Below are 13,628 nucleotides of genomic sequence, written 5' to 3' on the forward strand. Positions count from 1 at the left end.
TCAGCGTCCCGCCTACAGCCCCGCCCACTCCCTCAGCGTCCCCTCCTACAGCCCCTCCCCTGCCCTCACTGTCCTTCCTACAGCCCCGCCCACTCCCTCACTGTCCCTCCTACAGCCCCGCCCACTCCCCCAGCGTCCCCTCCTACAGCCCCGCCCACTCCCTCAACGTCCCCTCCTACAGCCCCGCCCACTCCCTCACCGTCCCTCCTACAGCCCCGCCCACTCCCTCACCGTCCCTCCCACAGCCCCGCCCACTCCCTCAGCGTCCCTCCTACAGCCCCGCCCACTCCCTCACCGTCCCTCCTACAGCCCCGCCCACTTTCCTGTGTCCCCTCCTACAACCCCTCCCACTTCCCGGGGCCACTTTGCCTGTGGTCCCTCCTGGTGCAGCTGGAAGCAGCCGCGGCCCACTGGGGCGGGGGTGGCTCCGTGGTCCCAGTGCTGCCTGCCCAGAAACTGCCGTGGTAACCGAGAGAGCCCACCCGTTAGGGTTGCTCAGATGCCAGGGAAACGGCCAGTGTCCCGGGTGGTTTTTTTAGGTTCAGAACTGGGTTCCCCTCCCACCCCAGGGCACCCGGCCCCCACGGCCTGGCTGGCTCCTGCATGGTCCCACAAACGCAGCCTAGCACTCTGGAGAGAACAGGCCTGTCTCCACCGTGTGGACGTCACCCTGTAGAGGTCTACTCCGGGCGAGTGGAGAAAGCTGGACCCTCTGTCCTCAAATTTCCATTTCAGTGTGTGCCCCTCAACCCCCTGCCCCACAGGGTCCCCACCCTAGATGGGGAGGAAACCCCAGACAGCGAGCTCAGAGACACCCAGGCCTCCGTTCCTGTTCCCGCCCAGGCTGGGAAGATGCACCATCCAAACTCTCAGAGCAAACTGCCCTGAGCTGGTCAACACTGGGCCACCGGCTGGTCCTGCACCATCCAAACTCTCAGAGCAAACTGCCCTGAGCTGGTCAACACTGGGCCACCGGCTGGTCCTGAGACCACCCTGTCCACGCAGATGATGACCCGGAAATGCTAACCTGTGCATTTAAACCTGGCAGAGCCGATCAACGACTCAGAAAATCTCCTCAACTGGTTTTTGCAGGAACGTGATAAGCTTTTAAGATACCGGAAACAAAGAAAGAAAATGGCGAAACTCCCCAAGGTAAACGAGTACATGAAATATGTATTTTTTAAAAGTCGTTTAACAGGAAAGAAACTCTTCCTTCAGAGGTGAAGAGAAAATGGTTTCCTTACTTCTAAAAGTTGTTATTATGAAGTAACCAAAACAGGACCCAGAGCAAGTACTCTGTTTATACTTTAGATTAAAAAACCCAATCTGGTTTCCTTTAAATTTCCAAGAAGAGATGTGGGTTCACGATAGTAATAACGAGGAGGAGGAGTTATCCACGGGCCTGGCCCTCCCACCGCTGGCACCCGCATCCAGCCAGGGCTGCTGGCGGGCTCCTTGTGTCCTTCCCCAGCAGACCTGTGCCCCTTGAGAACTTGATAGACCTGGGGTGTTTCTTTGAGGCACAGTTCTTTTTGATAAACCTGTGATTTTTATTAAATGAGATTTGGGAAACATTCCCAGAATATTCCCAAAGGATCTAACTTGTATCCTGCCTTTTACAAAATAACGTTTTTTGGTTTGGTTTTGGAACAACCAACAGTGATCCTCATACAGGCCTGTAGACACTCCTAGGCACAAATACAGGCTTGTCTGGCCCCTAGAAAGGCCGTTAGGAGGGCCGTGTCCTACTCTGCCCTCTACCAGCCCAGGTAAGATAGTGGAGGCCTTGGTTGAGGTTGGTGGGCCTGAGCAGTGCCGGGGGATAGACACCCAGGGTGCCCAGGATAGATACCAGGTGCACCGGGGGGCAGCCAGGCAGCTGACCCCACAGCTGGGCAGCAGAGGAGGCTGCTACGGAGCTGGCAGCTCGGCCAGCCAGTGGTCTGGGTTTGGATTAACACGGTCCCTTTTGGTCAGAAGCCGGTTGTCGTGGAGACCTTCTTTGGATATGATGAAGAGGCTTCTCTGGAGTCCGATGGTTCTTCCATCTCTTACCAAACAGACAGGACAGACCAGACCCCGTGCACCCCGGACGACGACCTGGAGGAGGTAACCTTCCATGGGGCTTCAGGACAGGCCTGCCTGGCTGTTCCTGTCCGCCTTCACATCACTGTACTGGGTCCCCTCTGCAGAGTGGCATAGAGCGCTCCCACCCTCTCAAGGGGGGAGTCTGAACCAACCAGCAGCGGGTGGGCACCAGCACCCAGGGTGCAGGGTCAGGACCCCCTGGCTGGCAGGGGGCCCCAGCTGCTGGCCCGAGAGGCTCACCTGAGCAGCCAGCTCGGCCATTCACCCCAGGGGTCAGGGCCTGTGTCCCGGGTGCCCGGGCAGAGGCGTGGCTGACCGGTGTCTCCATGCGCCTCTCCAGGGCATGGCCAAGGAGGAGACAGAGCTGCGGTTCCGCCAGCTGACCATGGAGTACCAGGCCCTGCAGCGGGCCTACGCGCTGCTGCAGGAGCAGGTCGGAGGGACGCTGGACGCAGAGCGAGAAGTTAAGGTCTAACTGACTTCCACTCCACGATGTTCCGGCTTCTGCCGGGCTCCCCACTTGCCCCCCGGCCTCGGCAGGGACACGTGCGCCTTCCGGGCTGGGCCCTCCCCTCCCGCGGTCACGGTCAGGCCCAGGGATGCCGCTCTGGCGGTCACTTGGCAGCGGGTGGGCCCAGGCCGGGGCGGGCTGCCCTGCCCTCCTGAGTTCAGGCATCTCACATCCTGTGCCTGGCGGCCCCACCGCTCTCGTCCATTTGCCCTGAAAACCATTCCCAGGGAGCCGGGGTGCCCATCGAGATGAAGTGCCCCGCAGCCTGGCCCCTGACCCTCCCAAGTGAACTCCAGGGAGGGCAGAGCCTGTAGAGGACAGGCGGGCTGGGCAGGGAACGTTCATGCAACAGGGAGCCCAGGGCTTCTAAAGGAGGATGGACTCGGGAAGAAAGGGGAAACAGAGTCCGGGAAAGGAGGTGAACCCAGGGCGGCCAGAAGCTCCAGAAGGGAAGGGAGGTGCCTGGGGGCTGTGCCGGGCAGGCCGCTCAGCCACCCGGCTGTATGTGTCCTAGCTCTGTCGTCCCCGGGACTAAGCCAACCCCCTCCAGCCAGCACCCAGCTGCTCAAGTCTCCTCTTTCATCCTGTAAATGAGGATTTCCCCAATAATCCCCCAAATGAACCCACAGATCATCCCCTGTAATCTAAGTGAAGTCACTAAGTCTCCAAGCTCTCCCTTTATTCCAGAGCATTCCTTGCTGGCAGACAGTGTCCTGGAAGTCAGGTCTGAGGGCGTCGCTCAGCTCTTAGGGAAAGTTTGATGTATGTCTCCTCCCATCCTACAGACCCGTGAGCAGCTGCAGGCGGATGTGCAGAGGTCGCAGGCGCGGATCGAGGACCTGGAGAAGGCCCTGGCCGAGCAGGGGCAGGTGAGCACGTGGGCCTGGGCCCCAGGGCCCCTGGGCTGCCGTGCCCCCAGTGAGGGTGGTGGTCTGCGGGTGTGTACATGGGTGAGGACTCTTGCCTGCACACTGAAGATTCACTCCCCAGCTCCCTCTGCTGTGTATATATCACACCTCAGTAAAAGATTTAAAGGCGGGAGCAATGTATATTTATAAGATTTCCACAGTAAGCCCGGAACGAGGCATGAATTCTTCTGACCAAGCCTCTGGGCTTGACCAGAAGTCCCATCCACCTCCTTGCTCAGGGCCGGGAGCCCAGGCCCTAGGGCTTTGTCATCACTCCCCTCAGTCCCTGGGACTGCCAGCACCTCTGGGCTCCTCAGATCCCAGGGAAGGGCCTCTGCTGCAGCTGGACGCAGGATGAGGCCGGAGGACGTCTATGGGGGCTGGGAGGGTGCGGGTGAGAGACGGCCTGGCTCACAGCCGAGTGCAGCGCAGACCCACGAGGCCCTGGGGTGTCAACTGCTCGGTGCACGGCTGGATGGACAGACAGGGCAAGAGCCTGAGTGACCGCCCGGCCTCGCTGCCACATCCTCACCGGAGTGTCCGAGGCCCCGAGTCCAGTGCGGAGGCCCCTGCGGTCACCCAGGACCGCACCTGTCCTCTCCACGCCAGCTCAAACCCCTGGCTCCCACTGGCTACGTGTCAGGGTCCCCTGGACCTGTGGCGTCCATGTGGGCGCCTGGCCTTGGCTCACACGAGCCTGGGTGCCATCCACTTCTATCTGAGACCCTCCAAGAAAACAGGTGAACCTGGGTTTTCATCAGCCACGGGACAGGCGCTCCACTCTTGGTTACTTCAGAAGCTGGATGTTGAGTCCTTTCATCACGTCCTCTGTCCTGCTGAACCGTGATGTAAATCACAGCTGTATCCTTCACTGCATTTATTTCTCGGCTTCAATTTCCTTTTCAAGGATATGAAGTGGATTGAAGAGAAGCAAGCGCTGTTTCGGAGAAATCAGGAGCTAGTGGAAAAGGTACGCCCGCCCCATCCCATCTGTCTTAGAGGCAGGCTGCTCCCCTGGAAAGACAGGAATCCCCACCTGCCCACCCGCTGCCCAGGGCTGGGGACCCACCCAGTCTCTGCTGGAAGGCCCTCTGTGGACTCACCCTGGAGGGAGGGCTCTGCACGAGGCCCTGGGCCAGGCAGCTGTCCCTGCAATGCCAGCAGCTGTCAGGGAAGCGGGGTTGGCCTCCGGTGACTTCCAGGGTGCTTCCTGTTCTTTGTTTTACAGATTAAACAAATGGAGACCGAAGAGGCTCGGCTAAAACACGATGTCCAGGATGCGAAGGACCAGAATGAGCTGCTGGAGTTCCGGATCCTGGAGCTGGAGGTGTGGGGCGTAGGGGGCCGGGGATGGGGTGGGGGTCAGGGGCGGGCGGGCGTGGCAGAGAGCTGTCCGAGCCGCTGCCATCCAGGCTGTGAGTCCCGCCCTGTCACTTGGAGGAAGACAAAAAACCGCAGCAGCGTCCGCACAGCCCCAGCCCCTCGGGGCACCAGACAGCGGGCTTCCCGGCAGGGGCCAGTCCCCGGGGCCATCTGGGCTCGGAGCTCCCATGTCGCTCCCGTCAGCGTCCACGCAGGCTGTCCCCTGGGCAGGTCTGAAGGGTGTGACCGGTGCTGCAGCAGCCAGGGTCTCGTTTTCACAAAGACCACGTTGACTGTGTTCAGTGGACTTCGTATTCTCACGGTGTCCCCGGGGGGCCCCGCACTGCGCTCCCAGGAGGGAGGGGACACCCGTGTCCCCAGCCTTCTGCTGTCTGTCTTAGGAGAGGGAGAGAAAGTCACCGGCCATCACCTTCCACCACACCCCCTTCGTGGACGGGAAGAGCCCCCTGCAGGCGTACTGCGAGGCAGAAGGCGTGACGGTAACGCCCTGGCCCCGCCCACCCGCCTGCCTGCCCCCCCACGTCCCCCACGCCCCCACATGCCCCCCACATCCCCCCCACCCCGCCCCAGCGCCTGGCCCAGCACGGCTCTCTCTGCTTCTAGGACATCCTGGTCTCGGAGCTGATGAAGAAGCTGGACCTGCTGGGGGACAACGCCGTAAGTGTAGGTCGCTCTCCTGACTCGTGCATGCCTCCCCGCGCGCCGCCCTGCACGGCCCAGGGCCCCTGTGAGTCCTAGGTGCCCGGCCCCTGCCCCACGCGCTCCCGCCTCCAGACGTGCTCACCAGCCCTCTGGCGTTCACGAGAAATCCCGTTCTTTCTCACAGTGTTCCCGATTCCTCCAGCAGCGATGCTTCTGGCCCCGTGTTCTCAGTTTCTGAACCCTTCTCAGTCTTGAAGTTCTTCTGCATCCTTGGTGGGGCTGGGGGCTGGGGGTCCTTGGGCTGCCTTCAGTTCAGTTCAGTCACTCAGTCCTGTCTGACTTAGACTGCTGGAACTCAGGGCTTCCCACCTAGTTTTGGCGGAGGGGCAGAACCTATGAATAATCTCCGAATCTCACTTAGGGCAGAGTCCCGATCTCTATAGCGAATTCCTCAAATGAATGGGAATTGCTGAATGAGTGCACCCCTCCGTCCACCCTCCGTCCACCCTCCGCCCATCGTCTGTCCTCCGCCCATCGTCTGTCCTCAGCCACCCTTCCGTCTGTTCCCTGTTCACCCCCCACGCCCCCTCCTGTACTTGTTACGCCCCTGCCCGATGGTGAGGGGGGACCAACTGTGCTGGCAGAGGGCCCCGCCCACACCCCAGAATGTCCCCTCATAAGTACTCAGCCTCCTTGTGAAGCACCCTGGGCTCCACATCCTGCTCACTCTTCTCAAGAGAGATCAAAGCACTAGGACAGGTGCACTTCACGGGAGAGATGGAAGGAAAAACGCACGCGCGCGCACACTCTCTCACACTCAGGCGTGTGTGCCAGAACCCGGGCGCTTCTGCACATCCTCAGGGCCAGCTCTCCCAGCAGCTTCCGAGTGTCCAGGGCCCTGCGCTGATAGGAAGCCCTCCTCCCTGCCCCCCACCCCGCCCTTTAGGTGGGAAGCAGGAAGGGGGGGGCGGCTTCAACAGGGAGGCACTCCTGGCGGTACCTGCCGCGCCGCCACCCCGGGTCGGACCCCTCGCGCCACCTCGGCTGCGGGCAGCGGAGGCAGTGGGCCACAGCAGGATGGCCGTCGTCACCGTGGGCTCCGGGCTCAGCCCGAGTGCCAGCCCCGCCAAGGGCTCCGGGGAGCCTCTCAGTTCACAGCTGGACAGACTGAGGCCCCAGAGGGCACCACCCGGGGCTCAGAGCGGCCGTGTTGGCCCTCGAGCACCAGCCCAGGCCTGCCCAGGCCCCCAGCCCCGCAGCTGCGCCCGGGAGCGCCAGGGGCACGTGCCCTGGAGCCGTCATGTGGCCTCAGAGACGGGCACAGAGGAAGCACTGTCAGTTTTATGCAGTGACCCTCGGTGGTTCCTGAAGGGCCATGGGGCATCCCCAGCTCTGACATTGTGCATGTGGACACACTTCAGGCAGGGACAGGGACAGCCTGCCTCCGTCACCGTCTCGGCCAGGGCACGCGGAGGCTGTGGCCACTGTTCTCCAGGCCACTCCTGACGAGGCTGTGGCCTCCCGCTGGCCACAGGGCACCTGAGCCCCAGAGCTCGGTCTCCTTAGGAGTCGGGGCCTGTGGCCTGGAGCAGAGAGGCGGGCGGGGGCGCCACAGTCCTGTCCCCCCTGCTGGGATCACCACTGCTGCCCTGGCGTTCAGGGCGGACAGGTCACCGGGGGAGGCGCAGAGGGCCCAGGTCGCGGCCACCTCTGGGGGAGCAGGAGGGGCCCGGCCAGGCTGCTCACCCCGTGTGCAGCGCCAGCCCTTCAGGCTGGTCTGACCACGTGCTGGTGGCTTCCCTCAGTCACCCTGCAGCCCCCCGCCCAGGCCCACCCCTCAGACCAGGCCCTGCCCTGGGGGGGAGGGGACCACCTGGCTAGCCTCCCTGGAGCCACAGGGATGGGACACCCAGCTGCAGCACCACGCCATGTCAGGGTGCAGCATGCCCGAGCACAGAGCCTGCCTCTGTGCCCAGCAGCTGGCCACCAGCCCCCACCCGTGCTGCCCCCTGCCCCCGGTGGTGAGAGACCCCATGCTGCAGAGGGAGAGAGGCACGAGGGCCTTCGGGGCGGATGGCCTTGAATCAGGCAGGTTCTGGGGTGTGGGGGCCGCCCTCAACTCCGCGACCCCGGCAGGCTCCTCGCCACTTGCCTCTGCTCTCCATGACCCCCCGGCAGCCCCCGGCTGGGCCCAGCCCTGGGGACAGCCCAGCTCGTCCCCTCCAGCCCCTGGTGTTCATGCAGGTGGGACACCCTCTGAGGAGGCCTGCCAGCCCGAGGCCAGGGTCACCCTGCCCAGAAGGACCACCCCGGTGGGCCCGTTGGGATGAGGCACGAATAAAACACGCAGGGAGAAGGCAAAGCAGCAGGGATATTTGATCTTTGCTTCACATTTGTAAGCGGTGCTTTAATAACTCAGGCCACACGTGAGGAGAGCTGGCTCTGAGTAAAAATCCGGACAGAGTACGGAAACCTGGCTGCTCTCTCCACCACCCACCATCCCATCCTGCTCCCTGGCCACTTAGGCGTGGTCGACTGCAGTGAGAGAGCCAGAGGGGCAAGCCAGGGGCTCAGTGGGGGTCAGCAAGGCCAAGAACGAAGGGGGTTAGAGCCTCCCAGGAGGGCCTGTTCGTGACAGTGACATTTAGCTGTGACCCCAGCTCCCCCATGCCCACTGAACGCTGGTCACCCACCCCTTGCGAGCGCCCGTCACCCACCCCACCCAGCCCCGTCACTCATCCCCACCAAGTACGCGTCACTCACCCCGCCACTGAGCACCCATCGCCCACCTCCACTAAACCCTATCACTCAACCATCCAGCGCCTGTCACCCACCCCCACCCACCCCTTCACTCAACCACCCAGCGCCTGTCACCCACCCCCACCCACCCCTTCTGAATGCCCGTCACCCACCCCCCACCCCCACCCAGCACCCATCACCCACCCCACCAAACCGTATCACTCATCCACCCAGCGCCCATCACCCAACCCCCCACCCAGCACCCATCACCCACCCCACCAAACCCTATCACTCATCCACCCAGCGCCCGTCACCCACCCCCCCACCCAGCGCCTGTCAACGCCCCCCAGCCCCTCACTCACCCCCCAACTGAGCACCCTCCACCCACCCCCACCAAACCCTGTCACCCCCCCGCCCCACCCAGCACCCGTCACCAAAACTCACCACCCCAGAAGGCACTCCCTCTGATCATATGAGAATTCTGCTCTTGAATGCAGAATCTGACCAACGAGGAGCAAGTGGTCGTCATACAAGCCAGGACAGTCCTGACCTTGGCCGAGAAGGTAACAGTGGACGCGCTCGGGGGAGGGCCGGGTCCCTCTCTGGCTCAGTTCAGAGGAGATGCTCTCCTTGGGAGGGGTGCCCCAGGGGCTGGGATGGGAGCTGGCAGTGGGGGGGCGGGGTCCACTAAACCTGGCTGCTCGGGAGGCCTGGGCACACACATGGGTCAGACAGCACCCCCCATGCGTGTCTTCCCAAGGCCAGCTCTGCCCTGATTTCCCCAGAGGCCGGAGTCATGGTGGGTCTGTTAGTGAAATTCAGAGAGTGAGCCCACACTGGTCACACCGGGCGCAGGCTCTACCCAGGCAGACCTGAGTCCACATGGCCCCTGAGACACATGCAGGTCGCGGAACACCTTCCCCGTTTCTGCCCAAACCCGCACGGCCGGGCGTTCCAGCGGCCGTGCTGCGCTCACCTTGTTTGCCTCGCCTGCCCTGCCGGGACCCTGCTCTGGGAGCCGCCCACCCGGCTCCCCGCCCTCCAGTTTCTCTGCTCCCAGGACCACCCGCCTGCTCCTGGTTGCCCGCCCCTGCCCCACCTGTAGCCAGAACCCGCTGGTAGGCCTGCAGTGAGCGCCCCTGTCCCACAGGCCTCCAGCAGGGCGTGGAGGGCTGTCCCCATAAGGAGGAGTTCAGAGGCCAGCTCCTGGGAGCACAGGCCGCCTGACACCCCTCCTCTCCCGGGGGTGTGGGAGAGCAGGCTCCCTGGACGCCAGGCGGGGCTGTGGGGTGGGCCCAGGCCTGTCCTGCACGCTGGGCACGCAGAGCCCATGATGCCCGCCCAGCCCTGATTCCCACAGGGGCTGAGCCCTCCCTCCCCGAGGAAGAGCAGAAAGGACAGGGGCGGCCCCCCCCAGGCCGTCTCCCCAGAGCTGGGAAGGTGGGCTTTGCTGACTGAGTGGTGACCCGGGGTCTCACGGTCGCCGGGACCCTCTGTCTGTACCCAGTGGCTGCAGCAGATCGAGGAGACGGAGTCGGCCCTGCAGCGGAAGATGGTGGACCTGGAAAGTGAGAAGGTGGGTGCACGCCTGGGCCCGCAGCCCCGTGCCACCACGTCCGACACGCGAGGCCCAGACGCGGGTCCCCTTGTGTTCCAGGAGCTGTTCAGTAAGCAGAAGGGCTACCTGGATGAGGAGCTAGACTACCGGAAGCAGTGCTTGGACCAGGCTCATAAGGTGAGCGCAGCACGGCCCGTGGAACGCCCGGCCGTGTGGGTTTGGGCAGAAACAGGGAAGGTGTTCCGCGGCCAGCATGTGTCTCAGGGGCCACGTGGACTCAGGCCTGCCGGGGAAGGGCCTGCGCCCGGTGTGACAGGCTTGAGGTCACTCTCTGAATTTCTCCTGCTGGAGACCCCTCGCCCAGCGAGTTCCGAGGGCGCCTTACTGCTCCTTTGGCCAGCCTTGGCCCCAGGAGTGCAGGCAAATGAGCAGAGGTCAAGTGGGTATTTGAATTGAGCTGAGAAAACAGGATTTATTGAAACGATGCACTTATGAATGAGAGGAACATAGCTGAGTGTCTGTCCGTCCTCTCTCTCTGTCCACCGGCATCGTGAGCTGCTCACCTGCCCTTTGCACACCCGCCTGCTCTGCAGGAGACCTGTCCCCAGACAAACCCAAAAGGAGGCCCGTGTGGGGTCGACCCGAGAGCCGAGCCTCTTTTCTCCATCGCGTCAGTGAGCCCTCACTGAAGTGAGCTGGAGAACGTGGGAAGAAACTTCATGCACCTCAGGCAGCCTTTCTGTTTCAGGGCGGCCCCCGAATCAGTGTCACACTTGGCGCCTCAGACTGGGCTCAACAGGGGTGCTTTCTGCAGGAGTGGGGCCCGCGCTCCCTCTGCAGCCATAAGCGCAGCTGTGGGTCAGAGTCACGGGTAGGACGGTCCTTCCTGGCGGTGTGGGCCTCGGTCCCCTGCCTGCAGAGTGCGCTGTGAGTGGGCGCTGTCACGTGGCCCACGGCGGTGGCTGGAGGAGCAGAAAGCGTCACCCTGGGATGGCGGGTGGGGGCTCCATCACACAGCCCCAAGGGATGCTGTGGGGCCGCAGAGACGCTGGGTCCTCCCTCGTGGGATGACTGTCGGGGCTGCTCCCCCTGTGCCGCCGTCCGGGGCCCCCTCTCTGCAGTGTTGGCAGGAAGGCTGCACGCTGTGCTGCCCACCCTGGTTTTCTCTTTCTTTCCTCTTGGGGCCTCACTGGGTCCCCCTTGAGGCACACGGGCTCCCCATGTTGCTGCTGGAAGGCTTCTCTCATTGCCCCACAACATGTGGGATCTCAGTTCCCCGACCAGGGATCGAACCTGCATCCTCTGAATTGGAAGGTGGATGCTTACCCGCTGAACCACCAGGGAAGTCCCCAACCCTGGTTTTCTTGACTCTGGAGTTAAGCCTGCACTTCCTGCTGGACAGTTAGCCATTTTATCTGCCGCTCACAGAACCCCATGCAGGAGGGGGCGCCTACCCACCTTGGGATGTCGTGGCAGGGAGGCCTGTCAGTTTTCACAGCCCCCCTGCTGTAAGCACTGGAGCCACAGCTGGGATTTCAGGGGGAAGGGCGGTCCTCACTCTGGGGCAGGCCCTGGGCACAGAGCCGGCTTCTGGGCATCTGGGTGTCCGTGGCTCAAGCTGCTGCATCGCGTGAGCAAGGTCAGACCATCTCTGCCCACAGGCTGGGGGTGAAGTCACTGTGATGTGAGAGCTAAGCCCCACACTCAGCTGCCTTTATTTGAAAGCCGGAGCTTATCTTAAACACGCTAAGCTCTTTTGCTCTAAGAAGTGGCAGCTGATGTGTGGTGTGAGCTGGCTGTGACAGCTGACCAGGGACAGTTGATTTTGTGGCTGTCAAGAACAATAACATGAACAAAGGGCTCTTTCCCCCCATTTCCTAAAATGTCTACTCAGCCAAAAGGACGTCCAGTAGTCATTTTGCCTGAAGAGAAAACATTCATTTGTGAGGAATGTTGACCTGAAAAATAGTCACAGCCTAAAAATTAACAGTTATGTTTTATTCAGTGGAAACTTTTAGGACTTAAGCCCAGGAGGCAGCATCTCAAGTGACCCTGAGAGAACAGCTCAGAGGAGGCAAGTGAAAGTCACTCAGTCGTGTCTGCCTCTTTGCAATCGCATAGATTGTACTATCCATGGAATTCTCCAGGCCAGAATACTAGAAAGGGTAGTCTTTCCCTTCTCCACGTGACCTTCCCAACCCAGGGATCAAACCCAGGTCTCCCGCATTGCAGGCAGATTCAGTTTTGCAACAAAGGGCAGGTAGTCTGAACATCAAAAGATTATTGTGAAGTAAAGAAAACAAGATGACCCAAGTTAAGGAATTTAGTGCCTTCCTGTGTATGGGAAGATGCGAGAGTCTGGGCTCACTGCAGCCGTTCCTTTCACGCGCACCTCAGCTGTCCGGGCCGGTAACCTGCGCTTTTCCCTTCCTGAACTTCCCTGGGGCTCACCGTGGGGAGCGGCTGCAGGCTGATGGCTGCTAGATGGCAGGCATTCTTTCCTTCCTGCGTCTCCTCAGGGCTCACCGGCACACATTGGAGGACTGCAGTCACTGATGACTGTGACATCCTTATTTACTGATATGACAGGAAATGTTCCGTTTCTCGGGAGGGTACATGTTTGATGGGAAGAATGTGGTTATTTCAAGATTGTATCTGTGAAATTTCCCGAGGAACAAGCTTTGAAAGTGCTCCAGGTCGAACTGCTGGGTCCTCAGTCATTTATGACCGGGTCTGTGTTTTGGTGCCTGCTGACAGCACAGGAGATTGAGCAAGCTCTGGGAGACGGCAAAGGACAGGGAAGCCTGGCGTGCTGCAGTCCATGGGGTCGCAGAGTCGGACACGACCTACTGACTGAACGGGGAGCAGCAGCCTAGCAGGCTCTCTATGATGAGCCCCCGGGGGTGCAAGGGCTGGGGCTGGAGCCCCCCGTGTCTGAACCCTGCTCTCCCCCAGCAGGCCCTGTGCAGCTGGTCCAGCCCAGGGGTCTCTGCAGCCCACCTCAGCATCCTCACCGTGAGCCAGGGCTGACGAGGGTGCCTGCTGCCTGGAAGTGGGGGCTGGAGGGCTTCGTGCAGTGAAGCCTAGGCCCGTGCACCACACCCAGGCATTGCAGGTGGGGCGTCGTTAGCTGTACCATGGACAGAGGAGAGGAAGCTGTGAGGCAGGCAGAGGCTGGGCACGCGGGGCGTGAAGTGAAGGCGAGGCCTTGTGTGCAGGCAGCAGGGAGGAGGACAGACAGACAGACAGAGGGAGGAGACATGGGGCAGGTGTATGCGCCGTAGCCTGGAGGCCCGAAGCCTGACCCCAGGGTGCTGGCCGGGCCACGCTCCGTCAGAGGACTCAGGGGAGGCCTGCCTGCCTGTTCCAGCTCCTGGGGCCTCAGTTGTTCTGGGCTTGTGGCCACGCCACCCCAGTCTCTGCCTCTGTTGTCACCTGGCTTCCCCTCATCATCAATGACTGTCACCAATCCCCTCTTCTTCTGGGGTCATGAGCCAGTGGATTGAGGCCCTTAACCCAGTCTGACCTCAGGTGTGCTGGCTGACATCTATGGAGATCTTATTTCCAAATGACCCATGTTCACAGATTCCAGGGGTTAGGACTTGAGGCTTCTTTGGGGGCAGGAGTCATCCCCACAGGCAGCACTGGGGCCACAGAGCTGACAGCCTGGCCCCTCTGCATCACTGCAGACAAACCCGTGGGGACCGTCCTTCCTCCTTTTAGCGACTCAGAAGTCCAGGGTTTGGTGAAGTTCTGAGCAAAGGAAGGAGCCTTTGTGGTCTTTCCTCAAAGGACGCCT

General features: G+C 61.7%; 1 protein-coding gene across 14 annotated transcripts in view; it reads left to right on the plus strand.

The window, feature by feature from the left end:
* The window catches only part of JAKMIP3 (Janus kinase and microtubule interacting protein 3), an 88,001-nt gene that overhangs the window by 56,348 nt on the left and 18,025 nt on the right, over positions 1-13,628 (plus strand). For 5 of the 14 annotated variants that reach the window (XM_065923568.1, XM_065923572.1, XM_065923575.1 and 2 more), the window contains 11 exons: positions 1,093-1,152; positions 1,978-2,109; positions 2,429-2,557; positions 3,385-3,468; positions 4,415-4,477; positions 4,736-4,834; positions 5,271-5,369; positions 5,494-5,553; positions 8,769-8,834; positions 9,779-9,847; positions 9,929-10,006. In XM_065923568.1, coding sequence (XP_065779640.1) covers positions 1,093-1,152; positions 1,978-2,109; positions 2,429-2,557; positions 3,385-3,468; positions 4,415-4,477; positions 4,736-4,834; positions 5,271-5,369; positions 5,494-5,553; positions 8,769-8,834; positions 9,779-9,847; positions 9,929-10,006 — 939 coding nt within the window. The remainder of the gene's footprint in view (positions 1-1,092; positions 1,153-1,977; positions 2,110-2,428; positions 2,558-3,384; positions 3,469-4,414; positions 4,478-4,735; positions 4,835-5,270; positions 5,370-5,493; positions 5,554-8,768; positions 8,835-9,778; positions 9,848-9,928; positions 10,007-13,628) is intronic. The other 9 variants (XM_065923569.1, XM_065923576.1, XM_065923579.1 and 6 more) reach the window with 4 other exon arrangements.

Source organism: Muntiacus reevesi, chromosome 2 (assembly GCF_963930625.1).
Source record: "Muntiacus reevesi chromosome 2, mMunRee1.1, whole genome shotgun sequence".
In the NCBI taxonomy this organism is placed as follows: Eukaryota; Metazoa; Chordata; class Mammalia; order Artiodactyla; family Cervidae; genus Muntiacus; species Muntiacus reevesi.